The sequence below is a fragment of the Coturnix japonica genome, chromosome 2 (assembly GCF_054131305.1).
Source record: "Coturnix japonica strain WE chromosome 2, WE-NBRP24, whole genome shotgun sequence".
Classification (NCBI taxonomy): Eukaryota; Metazoa; Chordata; class Aves; order Galliformes; family Phasianidae; genus Coturnix; species Coturnix japonica.
In genome coordinates, this window is record NC_140664.1 from 15,708,870 (window position 1) to 15,730,325 (window position 21,456).

Consider the following 21,456-nt stretch of genomic DNA (forward strand, 5'->3'; position numbering starts at 1 on the left):
TCTAATTATTAACTCAATGCAATCCCAACTTGTAGCTTCTCATCTCTGCACTTCCAGAAGCATATCAGGCTTCCTGGCATTTCATAGAAACCTAGAAGGCTTTGTGTAACATGGCTGAGAGCCACAAAGTCCCACTGTATACACTGAGATGCACTGTGGCCCTCAAGTCATAAACTCTCCATGCCCTAAACTTGAGATCTGCTCCTAAGAGAAGGCAACATCAGCCAGCAGGTGGATGCAGCGGAGTTGGCTCCATGCAAACCTCCAGCCACTGAAATCTCTCTGCCCCCTCATTGTCACCTACAGGCAAGCAGGTTTCCTCTGCAACCCAGCCCAGACCAAAGAGGTCTCATGAGGCCTGATGGTGCTGTGCATTGCTTTGCAGCTTTTGGGAGGAAGGCTGTTACCAGTAAGCCACAAGGGAGGAGGAATGATGGGGCAGCATGTAGGTAAGACAAAAGAGCTAAAATTAATAGGTGTCCTTCATCCATGCATTTCACACAAACAGTACTGCATTATTCCTCAGCAGCACAAATCTCTCCATGTTTATGTTTAAAATTCTGATAGCTTGAATTGATTTCCAGCCACACTACTGCAGGCCCCATTTAGCAGCACTGCTTTGTTAAACGTCCTGTTTAAAAGCCAGAATTAACAGTACAACAATATAAAAGTTGCTTCCAGCTTTTAGAAACACCTTGTGCTGTTCTGAGAAAGCATTCAGCTACATTCAGGGAGAGGCTGCACAGCTCCCAACACAACTGGTACAAACCCTGCTCTGATCTTTACCCAGCATTCATTCAGCTCTCTGCCAAGGCAGAAGGAATCTGAGAAACACTGGTAACAGAACCAAGAATTTCCACACTAGCTTTATTAATATGAAGACTTTTTCCCCCCCAGTTACACTACCTACGCAATGAGTATGAAGTCTATATTTTTACCAAAAGTAGGAAGTAAAGCAGTGTGCTAGAAATGCAAAATTCCAACACAAATGAAATGAATCACTCCCCTCTGCTCACAATATCAGCCTTTGAAACAAGATGAGCAGAACGCACTACTGTGGTGCAGCAGTGCTGCTGCCTGCGGTGTTGTCAGTAGACACGGCAGCACAGGAAGCTGCAAGTGACAAAGAGATGTGAAATCCAATTAAGCGCTCATCTGCAACCCGTCCTCCACCAAAGCACGCGCTACCAGGAGTACACTTAGGGTCATCCATAACAAGGTTTTGCTTCTTATAAATACTTCTAGTAAAAAAAAGAAAGGAAAAAGCAGACACTCATATCAGGTAGGAAGCAAAGGGTTCTTTAAAACTGTTTAATTACATGTTTCGGGTAAGCACAGACAATACAGTAGGTTCCCCACCACGAAATATTTACATTCTTTTCCCTAGGCTCGAGCTGTTCATTAAGAAAGTCTCTCAATCAGTTTTGCTCAATCATGTTTGCTGCAAAGAAGGGTACTGGAATAGAATTACTGTAGGAAATTTCATTCCATCAAGGCATGATTCTGTGTGTGTGGTTTTTTTCCCCTTGAAGAACTACCCATTAGTAGTTCAAGATACTTTGGGAGAATTCTGGCTTCCAAGATGACTTGAAGAATGCTCTGAAACCAAGCAGCGTGTTGAAGTCCTGGAAATACTTAAATTAATACCAATATGCATGTTGTAGAGGCAGGATCCTTCCACCGATGCCTGGTTACTGTTAGGAGAGTTTTACACCAATTTTGTTCTGTTCCTTTTTCATTAACCTTTGAGCCTCTTTCTCCATTTTCTTTCGTTGTTGTTCTGCTGCTCTTTTTTCCCTTTCTGCTAACTTCTGTTGTCTGTAATTAGAGAAAAAAAATGAACTGCTGAAGAAAAGGAATCCAATTTTCAGCGTAGTCAATAAATACATTATTGTAACTAATAAAGAACAGAGCCTCAGCCAACTGTAGTTAGTCTCAGAAGAGTCAGTACTTCGTCACACTCAAGTCCTTTTCTCAGGATAATCTATGCTTAGACAGTAGTATTTCTTCAAAATACTTCACAATCTAAAAGCAACGATTCTCAAAGATGAAGTGAATTAGTGCACGTATCAGACTAGAACTAATTAGGAAGACCATAGAATCACAAGGTTGGAAAGGACCTACAAGATCATCTAGTCCAACCATCCTCCCTTTACCATACCTACAGAAAACCACTAAACCATATCTCCTAGCTCCCTATCCAGATGATCTGTCTAATAATAAAATTAACCATTTTTTTCAAATTCAGATCAACACGATTCAACCCAGAACATGAAGTTTGTGCCCCGCCTTTTCGCCAGCAGAAGCACCTGCAGCCATCTTTTTTATACACAGCTGCTACAGATGTGTTCCTTGTGACCAGATGAGGTTACTTAATATTCCCTTTCACATGCTCAGGATTTGTATTGTGCTCTATTGTTCAATACGTATATAAACAATAGCCTTTAAGGAAGTAGAAAATAATAAGAAAGTCTTCAGTTGTGTATAATTTTATAGCAGGAATAAGAAATAATGCTGTACAGCAAACATTGGAAGTTGCCAGGTCAGAGAATCCATCTAAAGAAACCAGTTTCCAATTTCTACTTCCCTTCCAAGAGTGAGGAACAGAAAAAGGAAAAAGAGAAGTTGACAACCTGCCTCCATCCTCCACAGCTACAACACATTACTGAGTGGCATGGAGTCAACAACCTCTTTATTAGAGAAAACAATGGCCAAGCTGCTTGCAGTGTGACTTAATTATTAAAAAAAATAAATAAAAATATGAAGAATGAAAGCATCATTGATTGGGAAAGGATGAACTTAATAAAGGTTTGGTAAGAATAAAGAACAGTTCAATGAAAGAGAATAAAGAAATCTAATAGATAGAGGGATAAGGAGTTTACTTTCAAATCTGTTAGCTGTACACACCTATTCAACTGTGTAAAACACAAAATTTAAAGCTGCCCTGCACTGAGACAACCTGCTTTGGTAGATTTTCAGTTACGGACAAATTGAGCACAAAGAACATCAAAATATTTCAGTAACAAAGACTACATATTATTATTGTGTTTGACAGTGGTAGAAGGAAGGGGACTGCTATTAAGTTAACTGCTAAAAGTACTCCTGTTCTCTAATAATCTGCCCTGCTGCCATGGAAGAAGCGAGTAATTTACATCAAGATCTACACCTCCCAGTCAGAAGGGAAGAATCACATAGATACAGTGAAATTAGAGCCACATGAAATGCAAAGCAATTCTATGCATTTGCTGTTGCAAAGTAAGGAGTCACAGCAGATTATGCTTCTTCCCCACCACCATGAACTGTACAACACAGATTGCTACACAGATTCCTGCATGAGGTTACCATGCCCTCTGCAGGCTGAGTAATTTTACTAGACTTGAGTTCAAATGAGTGGAGACCTTCTGCTGGAGGTCACCAAAAATAACTACATGCAGTGTACCACAGGGTGATTACCTTTCTACTGCTCCCTATTTCACCGATCTCTATTCCAAACTTCCTACTTGTTTTCAACGTGAAGTTACTACCTCTTGAGATCATCTCTCAATAAAAAGCCTAAGACAAACTACAGCCATAACTGACTCACTTGGCTCCAAATGAAGAAATTCAGCAAGTTTTGGTGTGTCTGTTCATTGGGTTGGACTAGATGGCCTTTAAGGCCTAGATGGCCACGTGTATCAAGTCACCACAGAGAATGCCAGAGGTACAGTTTTCCCTGCTATTAACACACCTCAGCATATTTTGGCGTGGTTGCGCAGCACTCTACTGCTATACAAAAATGATTCCACTCTAAGACACTTCTGTATACTGAGCACCAACAGTTACCCAGACAGAGCTAGCGAACAGAGAACCTCATGTCCTCCCTCCACACGCACAGACCCACACTCATTCCATTCTCAGGAAGCACTGTTGGAGTCAGCATTACCGCTGTGGAGGATCAGGAACACTGGTCACTAAACAGCAGCCTGAAATCCTCAGATCATTTTGTAGATCAAGACTCAAGTCTCTCAGCATTAAGAATAGACTTGAGATCACTTCCTTACTACAGTCTGTTGAAAAACAGAACCAGGGCTGTCACGTACTAAAGTTATGTGTTAAACTCTGATGTTAATTACACCACATATTTCTACTGCAAGACAGACTGTAAACCCAGGAGGTATTTCCTACCAATCTTGCTAAAAATCAGCCAGCGTTTCCTCAGCTAAAGAAAAACACTCAGTGTGTTGCGAATAGAACAAAGGTTTTGCTTCACACAGCTGGGATGAACTCAACCATCATCAGCTGTACTGAGGTAGCCATTCACTGCAGGCCAAGAAAGATGCAAAACAGACAGATCTAAGCATGCTCCGTATACCTGAAATGTTTGACATGTAAACCACCCTGCTAAAGCAAGTGAAGTTCGATACAATTTAGTGGGGCAGAGTAGGAAGTCTGAAAGTTCACAACTTGAACTGAAGCCTTTCAGTAATAAAAATGAGAAATTTGAAAAACAGAGTTACATGGGAATAGCAGACGGGTTTTCCCCTTAAGTGGGCCCTCTCACTCGGTATTCTAGAGCATGAACATGACCACTGGCAAACAAAATACCTTTGGCCATTTCATGAAAATCAACTATGCAGACAATTTATCACTCGAGAAATACACTGACACATGTACATACTAGATTATTAGTACTAGGTAAATTCTCTAAGACAAGTCTGTGCTTGGGAAAGCTTAATCACTTGTTCTTATAGCCTAAAAAACAAATCTTAAACAGAACATAGCAAGATTTCACTAAAATACAATGCAGCCTCAACAGACAGCAAATGTTATTTCATTTCCCAGTCCAAGAAAGCAGGATTTTTTATTATCTTTCATTGACTATGTCTAGTGCACCACCATAGCCTCAGTGGACTGCACTTCTGACACTAAAGATCTTACTTTGCCTGCTGTTGTTCCTGACAGGAAAAGGCAGTCCTTAGAAGAAAAACAACCCCAAAAAAAAACATCATCCAGATATCCCATAACTTTCACTGTTATATTACTATATATTAAAGCTTGAAATAAAACAGATTAACAGAATTCACTGCCAATTCAAATCATTGTGTGAAATTAGCTTAAATCCAATCTGTATCTTGTTACCACTGTACTCTTTCAAGTTCTTAAAAGGGAAAAGCAAACAGAAAAAGAAAACAGATGAGCTACTCACATTAGTTTTGTGAGACACACAGAACTAGAGAAGTATTATCACAAATACTGCACTTGATTCTTCAACATAAAAACGTTTATGTGGTTCTACATGATTTTCAGTTACCTAAGAACTTCTTCTGCCTGCCAGGCAGCATCTTCCTCTTCTTCCCAGGCATTAGTGTTTTCTTGCCAAGTATCCAAGTCTCCCAGTTCAGGCTGAAACAAAACAAGAGAAGTTCTAGCAACACGGACAAAAAAAGTGGAAAAAACACTTATTTTTAACCTTGATGCTTCAATCTTCCAGAAATATTTGAGATACCTTAGATTATCACCTATGTGTTATTCCCTGTCGTAAAACTGATTTTTTGCCTTCATATCTTTAGCATAAATCTTTAGACTCTCTTACTGGTGATCAATGGAAAGAAGGAAGCACTACAGTGCATTTTTAGGAAGGAGAAGTTAAACAGATGGCATTAAAAGTTGAATGGCATGATGGCATGGAAGTTGCATAGACAAACCAACATGTATATCCATGTTTGCCCACCATCCTCTGAGTGATGTTTTTCTTCAACAAAATCCTGTCCTGACTTATTTTCATTATGACTGTCCAAGAAAGCACTACGATCATTCTGTACTGCTTTCTGCCTGGATCTTTTGTCCAATGTCTTAAACAAAACACTGTTAAAGAAGGCAGAAGAAAGTGAGCACCTCTAGATGTTATCTGGTAAGGAGTAAAACTAGAAGACTTTCCAAAGACAAACTGTACAGAAGGAAAAGGGAGAAGGAGAAGGTTAAAAATGGGTACAGGATTACAAAGCTAAGATAACTCAGAGGCTTCCTAGAAAAAAGACTCCTACTTTTTTTGCTAGGAACTTACTGTGTAAAGTCCAAATAATGTACAGCCCATTGATTTAGAACATTTGCTAGTAAACAGGCACTTGAAAGCTTCCTAATTTTTAACCATTCATCTGTTAAGCTTCACAAAAGAGAAAGTTAATTAGAATTTGAATTAGGTCGACCACTCATTACTTTGAACCAAATACTCAATTTAAAAAGAGTTTATTTTATTCCACAGCTATTCCTTTTGCTCCCCACAATGCAGACTATTCTTAGACAGACCATTCCTTCTCCTAAGGAACAGTCATTTACCTGTCGAAGAACAGATTAATATTTTTGAGTGCACTTACAGACTGGTGAATAAAAGGAATATCTTGTGTAGCTGCTAATCTGCTAGAGAATCCTGTGTTTCCTTCTGGAACTCCAAAAGTTAAAGGCTCTCGTTTTTTAATAACTATCTGGAGAAAAACAAAAAGAAAAAAAAAAAAAAGAAAAGAGATAGGTCAAAGATTCCCTGGTGATCACACAGGCCTGTGCCCATAAAGGCCAAGCTGTCTCAAATCTGCTCAGGTTCTGGAAGCTGTACAGTTGAATCAACTTGCAAGCAGGAGAAAAAAAAATGCACAAGACACCCCACTAGCTCTTTCTTAAGTCACATGAAAAAAGACTGCATTAAAACACAGAAAGGGCACAAAACAAGATTCAGTTGCCACATCTCATCAGTATTCATGAGCTACTAACTATATAAGACACTCCTTGGAGAAGCCCCACTTCCATGATTGGTCAAAGTAAGATACTACGTTTGAGCGTAGCACTCTCTGAACAACTATACTGTTTGAGGACACAAGCTATCTCAGGTTCATCAACAGCACTGCTGTGCGGACAACCTAAGCTTCAAGACTCAAAATGCAACTTGCTATCCTATCGACTGGTAAAGCTCTGTACTAATTTGGCAGAAAAATGAGCACTAGTGCTCCTCCTGAAAGGGATGTTAACAAGCAGCATGATTGCTAAGACCATGTTTCCCTGATCTGTCTTGACCTCAAGACATGCACTTACCCACAGGTATGAGTGTGCGTACAGTAAAAGAAATTGGGGATCTATGTCTTCTAGAAGCAGCAGAAAGTTAAAATAGGCAAAATGAAACAAGCTGGTAAGTGTCATCTCAGTTCATAGAAGCTCAGGAGAATCAAAGTTGGAAGGGACCTAGAAGGTCTCCAGTCCATCATCCTGTTCAAAGCATCACCAGCTCAGGTTTATGCAGCTGAGTTACAAAAACCTCCAGCGAAGGTGGCTGCACAACCACTCTGGGCAGCTTGTTCTGGCGCAAAAAGTTTTTCGACCACTAAAAGACCCATATGTATCTAACTAGAAGATTTCAACACAGAAACAAAATAAAAAGGTTCATAGCATGGATGCTACTGTGCAGACACCCTTCAGTCCTGCTTCCCTAGCAAAATCTGATCTACGAAGAGCAAACTGTTTTGAAATACCAGCTCCCTAATACCGTTTGCCTCAACATCTGGCAAAACAACTGCTGGTTTCTGAAGCAGCAGAGTTCCTATGTCAAAACATCAATACGAGCAGGACACAAAATATCTACTTTGAAATAACTGAAATAACTGAAAGGTATGAAAGGTAGCTTAGTGCAGTGCTTTTATTTTCCGAACTAGAAGTGAGTTGAGGGTTTTCACCTTTATACTTCCCATAACACTCAGACTATGAAGTTCCTAATAAATTTCCAAGAGCATTAAAACAAAAGACATAAACACAAACTAGAATCACATTTCAGTCAGAATCAGCACTTTAAGTGGCTGGGTTAGATTAGGATCCTCACTTCAACAAGGTGGCACAGTTTTGTCTGAAGCAATGTAGGTAGGCTGCCAATTTACTTATAGCCTATCTTAAAGCCCTCTGTAAGTACAATTGAAAGCTCTATACCTACTTTTTGAGTTTTTCTTATAGTTGGTGTCATATCTTTAAAATAATCAGGTTCCATTTGTTCCACAGCATTTTGCTGAGCCGCCACATTACCATTGCCACCTTCAATCTTCACACTGGTAGGTGCATCTTCATCCCACGAAGACCAGTCTTCTACTTCTGGCTGCAGAAGCGAACAGTAAAAGCTAACATTATTTGCAAGTAAGAATATTATTTGCAATTATTATATCCTGCTGAGACAGTAGGACTGGCATAACAAACAATCACTTAAAGTGATTAAGTCACCTACCACTGAAGCAATTACCTGTTTGGGAACGGATGAATAATCCACTGTTGTTGGCAAAGTTATTTGGTCTCCACTTAACTTTCGCCCTCTTCCAGACCTGAAAGACAAATGTAGGATTCCTCCAAGCTCTGAAAACATGAGCACTAAGTTTAAAAAAAAAAAAAAAAAAAAAAGGGAGTCTGAGAACAGCACTACTGCAGCCATGGCTAAAACATTCAGTGCTTAAACTATCCCACCATTAACTGCTAGTCAGAGACTGCGAAACAAAGGAATTTCATTCCTAAACTAATCCATGTTCACAAGAATATCAAAGTGTAATGTCATGTTCATATTTCTTTAAGAGTTGCTTCCACTTTGTTTCTGGACTGTTTGAAAAGGAACACATTTAATCCGTTGAGAGATACTTCTACTGATCAGTGTTTAATAAACTGCTTTTTGAGTTGCTTCATTTTAAGCCCCTCTAAAACACTTTTTCCTTTAGAATCCAAACAGAGATAGCACAATATTATGCAAGTCAACAGCTTCTGTTCAGTACATTTACTTCAAGAGTGTTCTTCCAGCAAATTGTATCAAATAATTTTAATTGAAAACAAACACTAATGTATTGCTAATAAAAGATGCAGGTATTTCCTTAATGGCAATACTGAAGGATCACAGTAACCTAAAATATTCCTAGCAGAAATTTGCTATGTTTTAAAACCTTATAACGCAAGAGAATGAAATTCTGACCCTGAAAGTGCAAACTCCCATAACAAGATTATCATTGAAGAGTGAAGATGTGATTATTGCTACTCCTGCAGGGAAGCTAACATTTGGAAATCATACTCATAGTTTTTACCAACACAGAACATTCCACCATCATGTTAGAAGAGCTGAATTGCATGCAATTGCTCTACTGTATACTGGTGAGTTAGGTAGGATTATCATTTTTCCTACTTTAGGCTCAACAGAATCTCCCATAAGAAAGATCAGATGCTACTCCAGCCCATTTAGTAACTGTTATTTCAAGCTGACATAGGTTAGGAGTAAAGACAAGCTGAAACACAAGGGTTTTCTCAAGCGGAACCCAGCATAATTTCATCTACCAAAGTTCCTGAAAATCTTTATAGTAACACAACAGAAACAAAGAGCACGATAACACTACCCAATAGAGAAAATTCTCAGCTACAAAATACTATCAATGTAGTCACCATCATCAGCTGTTCTTTGTCATCAGTAACAAACAAGACCCTGAATGCCACACTAACAAAAATCTGCACCAGGGGAGGTGACCCACTGCCACTGATGTCACTGTTGAAATGCATCACACGCTGCCTTACTGAGCTCATAACCACTCTTTGACCCCCATAAGTGTTCTGTAAGTGTTGAAGAATGTCAGTGGGTGCCATTTCTTCTGTTTGTGGGAACTCAGTGTCACACCTTTGCTCTACACACACTTCCATGTCAGACACCATTTTGTCAAGAGTGCCCCTCTGCTGCCATCTGTCACACAGCAACAGCATCTAAAGGGATATTGGTGGGAAGGTTCAGCCTCTACTGCTGTATAACCAACACCCACCTCTGACATTGTGGGCCAATATAATAAAATAAGAGGCATTACTTTCAGAGCAGCCCTCATAATTGCTTTGGTCTGAAGCTTACAGATAACTAGCAGTCTTAAAGTCTCGCCTACATTAAGAAATAAAAACAAATGTAGAATAGAAAAGCTATGACCAACCAAGAGAGAGTACAGTCTAAATTCCATGCTACGTAGTATGCACACAGATTCAATCCCCGAGCAGGTTCCTAATAAAAATATTACTTTGGCAAACAAATTTAAACATCATTTCTAGATGATGTCCTTGTTAAAAATGATGTCTTCACACAAATGGTAATCTACTACTGCAACAACAACGTTGTGTCAACAGCAATGCATTTTTCTGCCTGTTTAATTTTTCCTTTGGCCTCTTTGCCTTTACATATGCAAACATATGAGATCCACTTTAATCTTCTCCAATAGTTACATGATGAGAGGAAAAACAAAAACCCCTCAAACACACCAGGAAGTTCTGATTCTTAGGCTGACTTGATTCTGTTGATGTCTCTATAGGAAATCACATCTGGAAACATCCTCCTTTAAACCTGTACAACACGCTTGTCACACTTCTAAGCCAGCACTTCAGCTGATACAGCTCCCTACTGAAATGATGCAGAAGTCAAGCTAGTGGCTCCAACTAGTGGTTTATAACACCAATCTAGCCAAAATGATAACACTGACAAGGATGAAGGAGGGAAGAAGCAATTTCTGTTTCACAACTTAAGAGAGAGTATGCTACACACAGCAGCAATGAAGAAGGCTACATAACTACATTCCCCCTTGCAGGAAGGGCATGCTGTGCTCATAGGAACAGCTGCCTCCCAAACAACATTAGAAAGATTCTGATTAGTGCTCTGAAGGTCAAATGTTTCAGCCTTTCTTGGTTTTGTTTACCCTTACTACTCAGCAGCATCCATGTTTGATGCTGACTAGAAACATGAAGAATCTCCGCAAGCACTTGCTAAAATTAAGAACTAACTCAAAATATTCAATCCAAATAGTTACTAGCTCACATCCACCTAATTAAAATGCACATTTCATTCAATCACATTTGCTGGCTATCAGGTACACTCAGAAGGAAGGGTGCATTACAAGAAAACGGGATTTACCGAACTATGCTCCACAGCTGACATGAAAATGGAAAAATATCTGTGGTTGATGGACTGAAACAACTTGATCCACTTACTTGCCTATGTAAACATTCTGAATGTCTCATTCTTTGAACTAATTGTTATTTTTCACGCCCAAACACTTCCTCACCTGCTCATTTCAATTACGATAATCACTCAGAAATTGGAAAAGAAGAAAGTACTGTCATTACATCTACTAAACAGCTGTGCTTATAAACAAGTCACGCTCTCAGTAAAGGTCAATATACTGTAGAAGCTCGGTGTTTTTACTTCTTTAAGAACTTGAAAGGCCAGCATTCTTAATTTACCTTGGAATTCAAATTACAAGACTAAAGTTAACATGTATGAAGTTGTATGCAGCATTAAAATTATCTTTCTAAAACTTCAAGAGAGCTGGAATGAATGAAAGCTTCCTGTTGAACCCTATATAATGATAAATCTTGGTGTTTTGTTTTTTTTTTTAATGCTTCAAGACACTGCACTTCTGTATTCGTGAGCTTACAACTCAGAAGGACACTAAGTGGTTTTGCTTACTGTCCTAAGGAATAAGGCAATTTCAGTACAAAAACAGAGGGAGAAAAAAAATGTCTTTTGAACTTTAAACACTGTCCTCCAAACATCCGAATGAATCTTTAACAGGCAGAGGAACCCAGAAGTCTCAATAAACTGTTTCTTGTCAAAGCAGGATGAGAATCAGCTACATTTATAAAGAAAGTCCACTGACCGATGCCTGGGTGGATGCAGCCATTAACTGAACTACTATGAAACAAAATACCACTTAATGAATACTTTTTAAAAGTTGGAGAACAATTTTTATTCATTTGACACAGGATTGCATTAAAAGGCAACTTTTAAACCCTGTCACAGCTATTCAGAAAACATTAATCATTAGAGCTAATATAACCCAAAACACACTGACTCACAACTGCACTACGCAGACTCTTGAGTTCCAAAGGAATATGCAGACTAAAGAACGAATTTGACTTGTTTTCTATGTCTGAATTGTTTCATAATTAGCAACAAAATCAGAATTAGGAAAAGAGGTGTGTGCACTATGGAGAAGGAAAAGGGAAAGAATCTGTCATTAAAACAGAAAAAGGTAATCAAATTAAGACACGTTTACCTGCATATTAACTTTTTAATAAAAGAAAGCACAGCTGCCAGGCATGTACAGATTTTAAAGAGCCGAAACTGTGTTATGGCCATGGTGAGAAACCCTTCCTGCAAAAGAAAAAAAAAAGTTAGATGTAGCACATTATACATCTTTACACAGTCCTTAAAGCCCATTTCCTTAGCTGATGATAAACAGGGAGCATTCTGTGAAGGTACATTACTGCCAAATAAGGAAAAATGTTTCTGGAACATTGTCTTCTATCTGGACATCTCATAGAATCATAGAATTGCTCAGGTTGGAAAACACCTTCAAGATCATCAAGTCCAACCTAAGCATAGCACCCTAACTCTAACAACCCTCCATTAAATCATGTCCCTGAGCACATCCAAATGGCTCTTAAACACATCCAGGCATGGTGACTCAACCACCAACCTGGTGAGCCTATTCCAGTGCTTAACAAGCCTTTCTGTAAAGAAGTTTTTCCTGATATCCAACCCTGGTGCAACATGAGGCCATTTCCCCTTGTCCTGTCACCTGTCACCAGTGAGAAGAGACCAGCCCTCACTGTAAGCACCTTTCAGATATTCGAAGAGAGCAATGAGGTCTCCCCTCAGCCCCCTTTTCCCCAGACTAAACAGCTCCAGTTCCTTCAGCCTCACCTCATAGGGTATAGTCTCCAAGCCCTTCCACAAGCCTTGAAAGGCTTGTATAAAAGGCTTATATAAATAATATAAGCACATAATGAACACAGCCTTTAAGGACACTGCAGGCAATGATAGCTAAAGATACAACTGAAGATATATTTGAAGGAGAAGTGCTTGCTATCAATGGCAGTGACTGTACACCCGATGTACTTTAGACACTAACAATACAAGGAGAAAAGAATTATGGTCAGTAAAAAGCTCATACTTCCTTAACCAAGTCTTGCCTAGGAAAACAACACTGAGTGAAAACTCTGAACAGGTGGCTTAAAATTTACAGTTATTTTAATTGGACCAAACTCTCTATTTTAGCTACCACTGTCATTGAAAAACTCATCAGAAGTGATGGATTCTGTTCATCCCACATGCACTACAGCACAAATTAATCCCCTAAATACATCAGTGATCCTGTGCCAAACTAGATAATGCTGGGCGACTCAGACAAGCAAAAATTGATCTTGGGCTGGAACCACTTATGCTGGCTGCTATTTTTAAGTGTCATTTTGATAATCTAGATAATTTAAACTCGATATACTGCATTTATTTTAACAGATCCCTTCAAGCAGGTGCAGAACAAGTTGGAATAATATCCAAAGATCGCTTAAATAAGGATTCCCTTTTTCTCTTTTAAAACTGAATGTTTCAGAGCAAGAAAGAGATTACGCTTCACAAATAGCTTTTAATTACATACAGCTACACTTGTAACAACATTTTCTCTTGCAAGTTTAACATACCTCCTGGTGAGAAGACAAGGCAGCCCTGTGACATTTTCCTCAGGCCATGAGCATTCCATGGAAGTTCAGCTTGATTTCAAATACGCTATGGCATTTAAATCACTTTTATTATTCCAGGCTTTATGTTAGGAAGTCAGGAAGGTGGATCATTGGCTGCTCCAATATTGTCCTGAGGATTTTATTAAAATGTACATAATTGTATTTGTGAGCTTTACAGAGCTTAGATTTATTTTATTGATGCTCAATTGCTAGGTATCTTAACTAGCACTAAACACTGTAGTAATATGGTACTAGAAATATTACTTCTCATACAGCCCAGAAGAGGAATTACTGCTACGGAAAAATTATACAGGGTTGCTACCAAATAAATGGGCCCTTTTGCTGTAGAACCGAAGGCTGAAGCATCTAAGTAACCACTAAATTATAGTCTATACTATCAAGCTGTAGCTCAGGAGAAAGTTGACTGCTGACAAGAATTAGTCATCACAAATCAGTGGATTTTTCTCAGGGCATTTCTACTCATGAACCAACAGACTTCCAATATCACCCATGTGTCTGTTCAGCAAGATACCATCGCTATCTTCAGTTGTGCTGAACAAGAGGGACAGAGACACAACCATGTGTTGTCCTCATGTTTGAGCTGCATTTCACTTCAACTACAGCAGCACCAAGCCCTTCAAGACAGAAAGTACCATTTGCCTTCCTCTTCTCTGAACTTTAATTGTAGCTTCCCCATATACTTCAATGCTGCAACAATGGAAGTTGTCAGACTCCCAGTTTTGGCAACAAAAAGAATAACTAGACACAGTAATATCATTGAGCTTTAAAAAGTCCTTTTATCAATGCATCTAGCTTTTATATGGCTAATTAAGATACAAAGTGGTAAGTATGAATTAACAACAGCTATATGTTAAAAGCTATGTAAAACAAATCTTAAACCAACTAGTTGGTTACAGATTAGGACAAGTAGCATTATATCCAGGCATCTGGGTGTAAAATAGCACTTAAAGCATTTGGACTATTGTTCTAAGGACAGCACTACCTAAAATTAAAAGAGCAATCATTTCATATTCAGACACAACAGACAAACACAAAGGTAAAAGGAACCTTTGTATTTTCTGAGCTTGGCGCAAACTGAATACGTCTGATACAATGACATTAGACTCATCAAGTAAAACAAGAGTGTTCATTCTCTTTCTGTTGTCAGCCTTCTTCCAGCACTGGAAAGACACAAAGCCACGTACAGCACAAAGAACACAGACTGGCAGCACTCCAGCAAGAATCCTGGAACGTTTCTTAACAGATGGAGACAAAGGTAAAACACCAGACTAAAATTCAGAAAACCTGATTGAGTTGTCAGCCTGACACAGCTCTGTGCATTTCACACCTCACCTCCCCATTGGTAAAATGGGATAGAGCCTTCCTCCTCCCATTATCACGATTGCTTCTCACGTATAATGTTTATTAGACTTACTGTCAACTGAACTTTTAAGCTCCAATTAAAAAAGATCACAAAATCACAGAATTGTAGGGGTTGGAAGGGACCTCTAGAGATCATCGAGTCCAACCCCCCTGCCAAAGCAGGCTCCCTACACCATGTCACACAGGTAGGCATCCAGGCGGGTCTTGAATATCTCCAGAGAAGGAGACTCCACCACCTCCCTGGGCAGCCTGTTCCAGTGCTCCGTCACCCTCACTGTAAAGAAGTTCTTCCGTACATTCATGCAGAACTTCCTATGGTGTACTTTCATCCCATTGCCCCTAGTTCTATCCCCATGCACTACTGAAAAGAGACCAGACTCACCGCTATGGCTCCCACACCTCAGGTATTTATAAACCTGGATCAAGTCCCCTCTCAGCCTTCTTTTCTCAAGGCTAAACAGACCCAGTTCCCGAAGTCTCTCCTCATAGGGGAGATGTTCCAGGCCCTTCACCATCTTAGTGGCCCTCGCTGGACTCTTTCCAAGAGATCCCTGTCTTTTTTGTACTGAAAGATACTAATACTTAAATCACGAATCCTAACTAATATTAGCAATCAGTGCAACAGTTTTGTAGTTCTCCAGCTTAGCAGCAGTTTGACTCACACAGCTCATACTGCCTCCTACTGCTAAAAAGGCACACACAGCCCAGCCATTAGGCAACCAAAGCACAATAAACAAGTTTCCCCATCAGCCATCACTATACAACAAGCACCTTGTTGGCTTCAGTAGCACTTCCTCTTTTATACCTAATTACACGCACACAAATACTACTTTAACCAGGCATGTCCAACCTGTGGGTTGTTTTGACACATTGGCTAAACACAGTCCTATGAACAGCAAAAAAACATGAACAGCTGTGCCTTCTGTTTTCATAGAGGAGTTTGAGAACAGGTTTTGAGATGGCCAGAACGGGAGTTCTACCTTCAGTTACCACTGCTTTGTGAATACGTTGCACTATCTCTCACATCAGCTCATCTGCAAGTCTAGAATGAAGACAGCTTGGAAACAGCAGCATTTAGTCGCAATAATAAAGATAATTAACCAAGGGAAAGAGTCTAAATTAAAAATAACTCCACTGAAACTGAATGTTTCTCCCATCAACTGTGTAACTTCATCAGTAACCATAAAAAAGCTCCACACTCCTTAAGCAAAACACGACCATTTCCTCACACAAAAGACTAGCATGCCCTTGAGCGCTCACAGGTGTCAGCACCAAAACCACAAGAGCATCACTGAACCACAATGTTTTCACTAGAACAATCAACCAGTAAAAATCAAGTATGGTTATTAGGACAGTTCCAGTGGCAAGGATAGTATCTCTCAAAGTCCATGTTGTACAAAGTCTCACCACACCAGCCCAGAGATGACCAAGTAGGTTTACAAGGAGACACAAACTCAAGATTTTTTTAATTGCTTTATACAGAAACATAATATTGGGAACACTGAGGCAGAAGGGAAAATACTGACTTTACCTTTCATTGTGATAAATTGACTGACCATATGGCAACGTGAGCCAATCTTGTAGTCATGCTACTATGGCAATAAAGAGAGAAGCAGAACCCAAAGGTAAAAAACAAACAGGAAATATCTCCTCTATCTGCCTACGTGCAGTTAGATGGCTGTCCTATAGAAAATGCAGTCTTAACACTGATGTTCTATCTTCCAGTGCAAGCACACCAAACTAGAAATTATGAGAAAGCTAGGAGAGAAGATTAATATGCCTACGATTAATAGGAGTGAGACAATCATCCAAGGTGTTCAAGCCCAAGAAGATATTTCAAGACTACCAGGAGCTGCAGAAGATGCCAAAACTAAGTTTTGTCTCTCTAATTTAAGACAGAGAACCAGGATGTGTTGGCCATTTCTAAACTATTCCTAGACACTCTTAACAGTGACGAGCTTAAACTTTGTTAGATCTACGACTCCTAGAGCAATAAAAACTCTATAGTAAGACCACTCATTTCAACCCTTCCTCTCCAAGCACCAACTATTTACAATTGAGATACACAAGACAGGACAGCTTGAAGAAACCTTCACACAGCTCACTGCTATTCCCAGTGTATACACAACAAGAATAAAGCACCAGCCATGTTGTTTCTCATCAGATGCTGAAATGAGGCATCACAAACTCACAACCAGAAGTGACCCCGTAGCCCACAGACGAAACCAGGGCTGAGCTTTTCCTGGATCCAGCAGAATTCAGGTGGGAGCAATCTACTTCTGTGTGTCCTTCAGAGATTTGCAGCCCTTTAAAAAGCCATACCATACAACTTCCTCATTATTTTTTATGAGAGTTGTTAGCCAGTAGGAATAAAGGTAAACTTCAGCCTAGGCAGCTCCAGGCTCTGCAGTTCCAATGACGAACGATTTAAACCCCGCAGCCCTGACAGGACGCTTCCTTTACTTTTAACGGGCTGCCAGACCTCCCACGACCCTCACGTTGGTCCCGGCCTCCAACAGAATCACAGAATGATCCGGGTTGGAAGGGACCTCAAGGATCATGTAGTTCCAACCCCCCTGCCTGGCAGGGCCACCAAACATACACATTTACTAGATCAGGTTGCCCAGGGCCCCATCCAACCTGGTCTTGAACACCTCCAAGGACGGGGCATCCACAACCTCCCTGGGCAGCCTGTTCCCAGGCCTAACCACTCTCCTAATGAAGAACTTCCCCCTAACATCCAACCTAAATCTTCCCTCTTTTAACTTAAAACCATTTCCCCTAGTCCTGCTATTATCAGCCCTTTCAAAGAGTTTACTCCCCTCCTGGGAGTAAGCTCCCTTCAGGTATTGAAAGGCTGCAATGAGGTCACCCCGCAACCTTCTCTTCTCCAGGCTGAACAAACCCAACTCCCTCAGCCTGTCCTCATAGGGGAGGTGCTCCAGCCCCCTGACCAACAGGGAGCCGCACGGGCAGCCGCGGGCCCCGCGTTCCCCAGGCCCAGCCGGGCAGACACCGCTAAACGAGACCCGGCGGCAGCACCGCCCCGGAGCCGGGACATCGGAGCGCTGGAAGGCGTTATTTAGGAAGGACCGAGAGGGCCGGCCCCGCAGCGGGAAGGCGACCAGGCCGGGCCCTCCGGCACCGAGGCGGAAACGGGCACCCGGCGGCGAAGGAAGCTCCCCGCGCTCACCTGCCCCGGCGTGTAGGGCTCTCCGGGAGGCGCGGAGCGCCAGGGGCCAAGGCGGCCACTCCCGCAGCCTCCGGCCGCCCTTCATTCAAAGCTCGGCACGCAGCGCTGCGCCTCAGCCTCCCGCGCCGCCATGTCGGCCTCCTGTCACCCGGGCGACGAGGCCGCCCCTTCCGGCCACGCCGCTTCCTCTCGCCCCGCCAACCAGCGCCGCCCGGCTCGCTCCGTTGGGTGGGTTGACGTGGCCGCTCCGCAGCGGCCCCGCGGGAGAAAGTGCCAAGTTTTTCTTTGGCATAGTGATTCCAGCAGCCTGTCCGCCCTGATCCTCGTGTCGCGGCCACTGCTCTGCCCCTGGGGAGCTTGATATTGATATTTAGTTGGCATCTAATCAGATCACCGCTCCTATACAGTTTCTGTGGAGACCGAGGTACAAAATAACAGCGTCTTTAAATGTCAGCAAAGCAAGGAAACGGTAAAGCAGAGTGCACTTGTTAGAGGAAGCACTGCACCTCTTCCAGTCTTTGGGTCATTTGGTAAATCAGCTCAGTTCCTCTTTCTGCTGGATGTCTTTCCTACCTTCCTGCTTGCTAATACCTGTAAGATTTCAAAACGCAAAATCACAGAATCATGAAGGTTGAAAAAGACCTCCAAGATCATCTTGTCCAAATATCAACCCATCACTACCATGCCCATTAACCCATGTCCCTCAGTGCCGCGTCTCCTTGTTTCTAGAACATCTCCAGAGACAGTGACTCCACCACCTCCCTGGGCAGCCTGTACCTCTCCTCTCTTTCTGAGATAAAATGTTTCCAAATAATCTAAATCCCCCCTGGTACAACATTCCCTCTCATCCTAACTGTTATCTGGGAAGAGAGGCTGACCTCCCCCTCACAATAGCCTCCATTATGGTCATTACAGAAATTGATAAAGTCTTCCCTGAACCTCCTTTTCTCCAGAGTAAACAAACCCAGTTTCTTCAGACACTCTTCACATAAGACTTGTGACCCTTTGCTGCACTTTGTTCAAGCTTATCTGCAGATCTTCTTTTGCATGGTGTAGATCAAGACTAGGCCAAAGAAGAATGACCCAGTATCCCAGTGCATCACAGGGGACTGGGGAAACATGGGATTCAGTGTCCGCTGCAATCTATTTTAAACCACTTTGTAAAACAATGAAGTTATTTTCAGTCACATCCTTCACCAGTAAATGTTAAGTTTTGATACTCAGAGAGGAACAGCTTCAACAGAAGAACCTGACAATAGGTAGGAGGCTGGTGGAGGCCCTAATGAGGATGGTGAGGCCCATTGGTGCCCTCAGGGGCCTGTCACCCTTGTGCCTGCACTCAGTAAAGGATACTCAATACATGCAAAACTGTTTTTATACATAAAACAATCTAATCAGCAAAGATTTATGTCTTTCAGAATAGCTTTCTATATGAAGAAGTAGAAATTGGAAAGCAATCATAACTTGCATTTACACATAAAAGCAAAATCAGCAGCATGGCACACTGTGAGAGGTCAGATTGGGTGGACAGCCAGCATTTCCTTAGAGAATTTATTCAGTTTTTGATCATGACAGTCTATATATTCAATAAGGAATAAGCTACACTGAGAACGAAACATTTTAAAATATGCATATTAACACCCACACTTAATATCAGACTACCAGAATGTCTCACCCACACTATCTTCATAAATGCACAACAGACCTATTGCTCTCATGGGAAAAACTCCAGAAAATGCCTTAATTTTTGTTGACTGGTCCATGAATGAAAAATAACTGTCTTTGTAAAAATGTAATTATGCAACTTCAAACTCAAGAAAGATATAAACATAACCTCATTTCCAGAATAAATATTTTCAGGGATTAATACTTCTCTGTTAAAAAATGTCATTAACCTTAGCTCTAAGTTTTTAACTAAGAGAATTTCTTTGGTTCCTTTAGTCTTCCCAAAGAGATCTTGACTGTTATGTATTTCATTGCCACATCAAATGTAGTACTTCTGCAGTAAACATAAAGTTTGGAAAGAAATTTATTGAAATTAATGTTTTCCTTTAATTTTGTACATATTAGGGATATGCCTTCCTGATTCTCACACTCATATTTACATTCGATAGTTTCATTCTGTCTATAAAAGCGATAGTTACACAGTACATAGGCAAGTAATCATGAAAGCCTCTTTTCTTTCAGAGGTCTTCCAGGCTGTGCTCTTCACTGCCTTTGCCAGCATACCTTAAATTCCTTCCTTCATGTCCATTAAGGCTGGATAGAAGGAATTAATATTTTGGCAAGAGTCTGTGTTGGGAAAATTCAACAAACTTTTAACAAGCATGTGTTATATATAAAATCATAGTCAAAACTATGAAAATGTTAATTTTTGTTTGGAAACAGTGTACAAGAGAGGAAAAAGAGTTGCAATGGCTGCCCAAATATTCCTGAGCTCAGAGAGCTCAGAACAGTTAGAAGCTTGATTTTCTGCTGAATTGGACGTTTTAATTGTTCCCCTGAGAGTGTTCCCAGTTTTTGATTCCTTTTGGCATCTCTCTTCTAGGCACTGATCTTCAAACTGGAGCCTTTCCAGACATCAGGACCTTTCTGCAAGCAGAAGCCCCATCTTTAAAGAATACATTCCTCAGACTGAAAAAGGTTGGTTGATTTATCCGGCACTGTAAAGAATCTAAAGAATAAAGAATGTGCATCTTTATCCTGATGCTTAAAAATTTGCTGGAAAAAAAGACCTTGAGCTCTTCTTCTGTTGATTACATCAGCTCTTCCTTTCTTAGAGTGTTCTTTTAATTTACTGATGATGGTTTAGTACACAAAATCAGCGCTGGAGGTAGGTACAGAGCTCAGTTTTCACCCTGCTTGGTAAGTGAGCTAATCACTGGGCTAAGCAGACAGGCAGACTTCCTTCTTGCTCTCTCAATTAGTACTGGACTTCTGCTTCTCCCATGAGTCTCAACAGAAAATGCTGTGGCCTGTCAATAAGATCGTTCTCCTATGAGGCAGATTTAAAGTGAGAGAATACTTGTGTTTTGTAGGTTTGGGAAGGAGGTAAACAACCCATCTCTTCTCTTTTACAAATAATAAGGATATTAATCATGAAGCTGTTCATACTTCAATATTTGGTATTAGAATTTCTACCTATTGGTAAGATCATTGAATTATAGGATCGCAGAATGTCTTGGGTTGAAAGAGACCTTAAAGATCATCTAATTCCAATCCCTTTCCCTGCCATAGGCAAGATTGCTTCTCATCAATCAGGCTGCCCAGGGCTCCATCCATCTGGCCTGGAATGCCTCTAGGGATGGAGTATGCACAGCTTCTCTGGGAGTCTGTGAGTCTCTCTTCTACTTACA

The 21,456-nt window shown here is 40.8% G+C and overlaps 1 protein-coding gene and 1 long non-coding RNA gene across 8 annotated transcripts; one reads left to right on the forward strand and one right to left on the reverse strand.

The window, feature by feature from the left end:
* Positions 1-1,278: 1,278 nt before the first annotated feature.
* Positions 1,279-18,257, reverse strand: EBAG9 (estrogen receptor binding site associated antigen 9). 7 transcript variants are annotated; one of them, XM_015856116.3, is made up of 8 exons: positions 18,101-18,257; positions 13,486-13,654; positions 12,060-12,157; positions 8,249-8,327; positions 7,949-8,107; positions 6,354-6,461; positions 5,291-5,382; positions 1,279-1,818 (listed from the first exon to the last, which is right to left on the reverse strand). In XM_015856116.3, the coding sequence occupies exons 3-8, from the start codon at positions 12,140-12,142 to the stop codon at positions 1,698-1,700; spliced, it is 642 nt and encodes a 213-aa protein (XP_015711602.1). In that variant the 5' UTR covers positions 12,143-12,157; positions 13,486-13,654; positions 18,101-18,257; the 3' UTR covers positions 1,279-1,697. The 7 variants fall into 7 exon arrangements, with proteins under 7 accessions (XP_015711602.1, XP_085393185.1, XP_015711601.1 ...); XM_085537059.1 differs by having other exon boundaries at positions 8,249-8,373; XM_015856115.3 differs by lacking the exon at positions 13,486-13,654.
* Positions 18,258-18,281: 24 nt separating this feature from the next.
* LOC107310440 (uncharacterized) lies at positions 18,282-20,801 on the forward strand. Its single transcript, XR_001553598.3, has 2 exons — positions 18,282-18,524; positions 20,649-20,801. It is a non-coding gene; the product is annotated as an uncharacterized LOC107310440 (long non-coding RNA).
* The last annotated feature ends 655 nt before the right edge of the window (positions 20,802-21,456 follow it).

Excerpts from the sequence above, each read along its gene's own strand:
- EBAG9 (XM_015856115.3), bottom strand. The coding sequence starts at position 12,142 with ATGGCCATAACACAGTTTCGGCTCTTTAAAATCTGTACATGCCTGGCA. Across the intron at positions 8,108-8,248 it reads ATTCATCCGTTCCCAAACAG|CCAGAAGTAGAAGACTGGTC; the intron begins GTAATTGCTTCA and ends TCGCTTCTGCAG. Across the intron at positions 6,462-7,948 it reads CTATAAGAAAAACTCAAAAA|ATAGTTATTAAAAAACGAGA; the intron begins GTAGGTATAGAG and ends GTTTTTCTCCAG.